This window comes from Cryptomeria japonica, chromosome 3 (assembly GCF_030272615.1).
Source record: "Cryptomeria japonica chromosome 3, Sugi_1.0, whole genome shotgun sequence".
In the NCBI taxonomy this organism is placed as follows: domain Eukaryota; kingdom Viridiplantae; phylum Streptophyta; class Pinopsida; order Cupressales; family Cupressaceae; genus Cryptomeria; species Cryptomeria japonica.
In genome coordinates, this window is record NC_081407.1 from 851917250 (window position 1) to 851923249 (window position 6000).

The following is a 6000-nucleotide window of genomic DNA, read 5'->3' on the forward strand; positions in this document are numbered from 1 at the left end:
TATAGGCGCTCATTACCTCATTCCTCATAGGCCAACTTGGTGAAAATAGGCCAAAAAAATAAACAAAATTTAATAAAAGAAGAGGCCGACTTTTATAAAAAATATTAAAATAATACCCCAAGCGCTCTATTTTTAAATTTAATTTAATAATAATTAATTTTAAATGCCTTTATAATTAAAAATTTTGATTTTTTAAAGGCTTAAATTAATTATTAAATATCAACGCACCTTTATTAAATGCCAACTTAATTAGAATATTTCAAGGTTTTAGCGAATTTGGCATTTAATACGAGTTTTTGGAAGTAAGTGTTCAAGCATGGGAAAATAATGGACATTAATAACATCGCTCTGGTCCCTTGGAGAGGGACAAGAGCGATCATGCACTTTAGACCTCGCATTTCTAGTTTTTTACGTTCAAAATCCCATCCTTGACGTTCAAAATGGCACTCTTGCTTGGAATTTTGAGTTTAATTCATGTGACCTTTGGAAAGAGCTTGCTTTTAAACATTTTCGCCCTGGTCCCTTGGTGAGGGACAGGAGCAATCCCACCTTTTGTCCTTGGACTTCATTTTCCAAATTGCCAATTCATGATGTGAGGTAGGCAATGATCCTTATTGTTCGTTCTATGCATGCTTAACTCGTTTCTCCAAGGCAACATAGACTCTCCAAAGATTTTCGCCCTGGTCCTCCAGTGAAGGACAGGAGCGATTTTTGTTCTTGAGCCTAGGATTGTTGATTCTTGGGGTCAATTCTTTGTTCACCATCCTCTTAAAGACATTTCTGACTTTGCACAACCTTGCCTTGACGTGTTCTTGGAAGGAAATGATTGATTTTATAGAAATCGCCCTGGTCCTCCAGTGAAGGACAGGAGCGATTTTTAGTCCATAGCACAAATTCTTAACCACATCAATATCTAATTTCCTTCAAGGCACAAAACATCATTCCTTATTCCATCTTGAGTTTTGGAAACGAAAGTAGCATTCCAAAATGTTAGGCTATTAGGCAAATTTAAAGATTTCGCTCTGGTCCCTTGGTGAGGGACAGGAGCGCCCTAGCCAATTTTCATCAAGTTTTGTGGTCTTTGCAACTTCGTTCTTCCTTGAAGCACTTTAAATATCATTCCAATCTTATGCCTTGACATGGATTCGTCCCAATTTGGGAAGGAAGACTTGATAATGTGTTTTTCGCCCTAGTCCCTTGGTGAGGGACAGGAGCGCCTTGGCCATTATGAGTTCACTTGTGTTTTGCTAACTTTCAAAATTATCTTCAATGGATCGATTACGCCTTCCTCCATTCATCTCAAACTTGTAACTCGCTTTACCTTTGCCAAAAATTTGTCGTGTGAGAAAATCGCTCTGGTCCCTTGAAGAGGGAGAGGAGCTTCCTTTAAAAATCGCTCTGGTCCCTTGGTGAGGGACAGGAGCGCCTATTGCAACTTGGGTTGATTTTCTCCTTCGTAGGCCACTCAAGTTATATTCAACGAATAAAACATACTTCTCTTGACCTCTTCAAATCGCGAAATCACTTAAATCTTGTGAGGAGAATGCAAATTTGGAATTCAAGCTCCGATCCTTCAGTGGGGGACAGGAGCGCCTTTTGTTCTCAAGGCCAAATCCTTCCACTTTTCATCTTAAATTTCCTTTGCTGGGGAAGATATCATCTTTGCGCCATCCGTGAACGAGAGCACAAATCCTGAAAGGTCCAAGAAGGTGTGCACAAAGAAAATCGCTCTCGTCCCTTGGTGAGGGACAAGAGCGAATTCATCTTGCTAGACAAAAAGTTCAACCTTTCATCGCTTTTGACTAAGTCTGGGTGTTCTATCATGTTGATTTCATCCATCATTGTATCCTTGGCGCTTCAATTTGGCCAATCAAGGCCAAGAATGACCTAAGTAAACCATTTCGCCTTGGTCCTTCAGTAGAGGACAGGAGCGCATTCACCCTAAACCTTCAAAATTTATCATTTTCGAGTCTTCAAAATCTTCAAAATCTTCAATTTACGTCCAATTATATCCCCTGGCGACCCTGCATAAAACAATTAAAGGAAGTTAGAGACAGATATGCATTAAATATCATTTTCGCCTTGGTCCCTGGGAGAGGGACAGGAGCGATTTCACCTCTATAAGCCAAAATATCCAAAATTTAGGTCTTCAGTCACTTGACAAGGCATAATTAGGTCATCTCCAAGGCCGGGAATCGGTTATCAAGTCTTCAAAAATTTGGTCAAAATTTACCCAGACAAAAATGCACAATTCCATCATTAAAATGCTAATACCTAGACAAAATTTGAATTTGCCCTCAAAATCCTGACTGGACCCATCCTGAGACATACCTGACTTTCTGACAGGTTCATCCTATTTCAAAATTGCAAGCCTCGGGAGGATGCATAATAATCTTTCAAAAATTTGACTGGACTCGGCTTGAAAATATCCAAAAGGAACCCCTAAGGCTTAACCCTAGTCCAAACGACTCACTCACTTACTCAAAACCCTAAAAGCAGAGAGAAGAATAGGCAAAACAAAAGCAAAAAGAGGGGGTCCCCATTTTAATGGGGCGATGTGTGAAATGGTCACAACAGGCAGCTACATTTTCTTTTTAAGTCTGATTACTGGAATATACAAACTTCTATTTAACTAAGAGAATGGGCTATACATGTCACACATAGGACAATCCTTGACCCATTTAAAAATAAGCATGCGTACAAGTACATGACAGTTTACTCCCTGATTTGGATTCCTTTTACCATCATAGCGACTAACACAAATTGTCTAAGGAAAACCTTTGCATTTCTCCAACAAGTTTTGACTGGATCTGAGGTACCTGCTTGCTTGGGAGTTTATTCAAACAGAGCTTGGAATCTCCTATAATTTAAAGTTCCCATGTCAATCCTCATAGCTTGACCAAAATCCCTCCTCATAGGTGTTTTGGTAATATTATTTGTGTCAATACCTATTCCAATGTGAAAGATAACACTTGGTTGTTGCCTAGATCTGTAAAGAGCCTGCCAGTCCCTCTTCTTCCAATGTTTCCTTTTTCTGTAAGATTTGATGATAAGGTGTAACCTTGTAAAGGAATACAAGGGAAGTAATAATCTTATATATATTATATGTAGAATTTCATTATCATATACTTACCAATATAGGATCTCTTTATTTAGACAGGTTCATAATAGCAGCTGAGTTCAACACTTCTATTTCAGCTCCCAGTCAATGGGAATGTTGTTATTGCATCTAGCATATTCTTTTTCTTTTTGGACTAGGTCCTTTACGTTGAACTAAACAGATACAACCTACCAGAAAAAACTTGGTTTTGTTTACTGTTTTTGATTGATTTCTGTTAACAAGAGATTGAACTTGACTTTTGTAAGTATGAAATTATTCCAAAGGGGCAATTTCTCACTTCTGCTGAAGGTACTCGGGTCATTCCAGGGGTCGCATAGCCTTTAAAAAGAAATGATCAAGGAAGTTCCAGTGTGAGTCCCAAAACTCCAACCTCAGGCTATTTTTCATCCCATGTTTGAATGCTATGTGCATGGCATAGGCTAGCAAGGGCCGATCCCTACTATCCCCAAGTGGCCCCACCAATGTTCAATTTAGCTATTTCATCTGTATGATTACCCAGTTCTTTCCCCAAGAGTGGAGGCATAGGGCACAATATATGTTGAAAACAATAGCTGGAGGCACAGGGCACAATATATGTTGAAAACATTTGAGTCGTCCAAACTGTTTTCAATTAGTTTGAGATAAATGTGCTATGGCTGCTTTCTATTACTTGCGAGTGTAACAGACTGAAGTTGCAGGAAAAAGATACAATCCAAGCATTTTGGAACGAACAGGTGATTTATCTTTCTTAAATTGTTTGTGCACCTATTCATATTTTCATACATCTAATCACACAGAAACATTATATTATAATTCTTCAAGTTTGAACCTCTATTGCATTCCTTTACATATCATCTTTTTTTATGAAATACTCTAGTTTCTAGTTTTGAACAGCTTACAATTTTCATGTCTTTCTGACATAAGGATTTCTTTGCTGTAGTATCCTTTTTTACAAAAAATTATTTAGTTTCTAGACTATTCCTTGGTTGCAGTGCAATTTTGCTGAGAAACGTTTGTTGTAGTATATTCCATCTCATTTTGCATGATTGACCTTCTTGTCAAGATGGTTTCTTGTTTTATCGAGAATACAGATAATTTGGTATCTGCTAATTGAAGTTACTTTATAATTTGAGATGTAAAAGTAAAATTGTATACCATGACAAATTTAGGATTTCAGTGAAATAATGTGCCCAACCACAACACTAACATAGAATAGATGTATAAGCATCAGAAAGCTGAAATACACCATCTCAACGATAAATAAATGCAAATATAATTATTAGTAGATTTGTCACTACCAAGTTAGTAGGTTTAGGAGAGAGATGCTCATACTGCCCCGTAAGGAGAAATTGGATGAAAGTTCACAAAAATCAAATTACAGGTTTGACATGTTAACATGAAAATTTTCTCTCTTTTCATCTAACCTTTCCTAATTGAATGGCTTATATGACATGTGGCTGTGCAGTTGCTTCTTAATTTTCTTTGGACTCCTTTGTTTTTTGGCCTGCACAGTCCGGTATGGAAACAGCCGCACTCTTTTTTACTTGAGATTTCCTGCACAATATAACAACAATACATCATATTTATGTCTTATTCATTATATATCCTGTTTATATAATGACAGAGCGCTGCATTTGCTGATATTGTGCTGCTGTGGTTTGCTATTGCTGCAACAATATATCTTTTCTGGCATGTTGATGCGGTGGCTGCATATATGCTAGTGCCATACATCTTCTGGTAAGTAGTAATAAATCAAGATATTTTATAACAAACTGACAAATCTAGGATAGTGTGCTGTTGATATGCTTTGTGATCTGTACCGGATGGCCTAATTCATAAATTGGCTCCAATGGGGTGAAAGTACCAGATGCAGATACTTTGTAGTCTTAATGCCTCACATAGAAGCACTTGGTAATAATAAATTTTGTTCTTATTAAATGCAGAAATTAGATTTCATGGTTTTTAACTTTTTTCCCTTGAGGGGAACATATCTACTAGTGGGGCCATCCACAATTTTCTTGCATCAATAACCCCGAATCTTTTTTCTCATCTTCTAACAAATTGTCTGTAACCGTCACAGGGTGACTCTTGCTTCAACATTAAATTTATACATATGGATTTACTACAATGCCAACAGTACTCTCTACGATGTCAGGAATCTGCCAGATCAGCATTCAAAGAGCTCTTAGTATGGATTGGTTATAATCTTGATGGTAGTTCTGTAATTTTTATTCCTTAAGTTTCCTTGTTACAATAATTCCTAGGTTACATGATCTGAAATATTCTGGGAATATTTTACAAAGGTAAGGCATATTCATTGTACATCTGCTAAAAACGAACAAAATAGGTGTTTGGTTGTGTTCTAAGAGAATTCATTTTTTTTCACCTCTCCTTTCTTTTCTAGAAGGGACCAACGTATTTCAGTTCCTATTTTAAAAACAATGATTAGATTAAAGAATATTCAGCTGTTCCAATCTTGTGTAAACATTTTTCACAACTGGCCATTTTTGTTAGCTTTTGATTGACACTATTCTGCTACCTCTTTTCCTTTGCAAATTCCTGTTAAGAATTCATGATGTTGGTGTTTGTGTTTTCTATCATCTTCTCAGCGATGATTGTGCTGATTTGGTCTATGAATAGCATAAATTATTCCATGTCTGATTCATCAACACAAATCTTATCTTATGTGAAAACAACTTATTTGATTCGACTTCCCTTAATATTTTCTTAAAAGTTAATTATGCTCTTTTATGTGCTATAAACTATCGTAGATAGTTGCATGAATGGAAAGACATGAGTAAATAACTATAACATAAATAGAAACAAAACTCAACACAAAAGATTATACCAGACAAATTCAATGTTGTAAATTTCCAGAAGAGTAAGGCCTTGCGTTCTCT

At 36.7% G+C, this 6000-nt stretch overlaps 1 protein-coding gene across 2 annotated transcripts in view; it reads left to right on the forward strand.

Annotated features, from left to right (window-relative positions):
- Window positions 1-5585, forward strand: part of LOC131047140 (uncharacterized) — a 64180-nt gene extending 58595 nt beyond the window's left edge. Inside the window, exons 5-7 of one of the 2 annotated variants that reach the window (XM_057980990.1) lie at window positions 4566-4616; window positions 4725-4837; window positions 5181-5585. In XM_057980990.1, coding sequence (XP_057836973.1) covers window positions 4566-4616; window positions 4725-4837; window positions 5181-5289 — 273 coding nt within the window. In that variant the 3' untranslated portion in view covers window positions 5290-5585. The remainder of the gene's footprint in view (window positions 1-4565; window positions 4617-4724; window positions 4838-5180) is intronic. The other variant, XM_057980991.2, reaches the window with a different exon arrangement.
- Window positions 5586-6000: the final 415 nt, after the last annotated feature.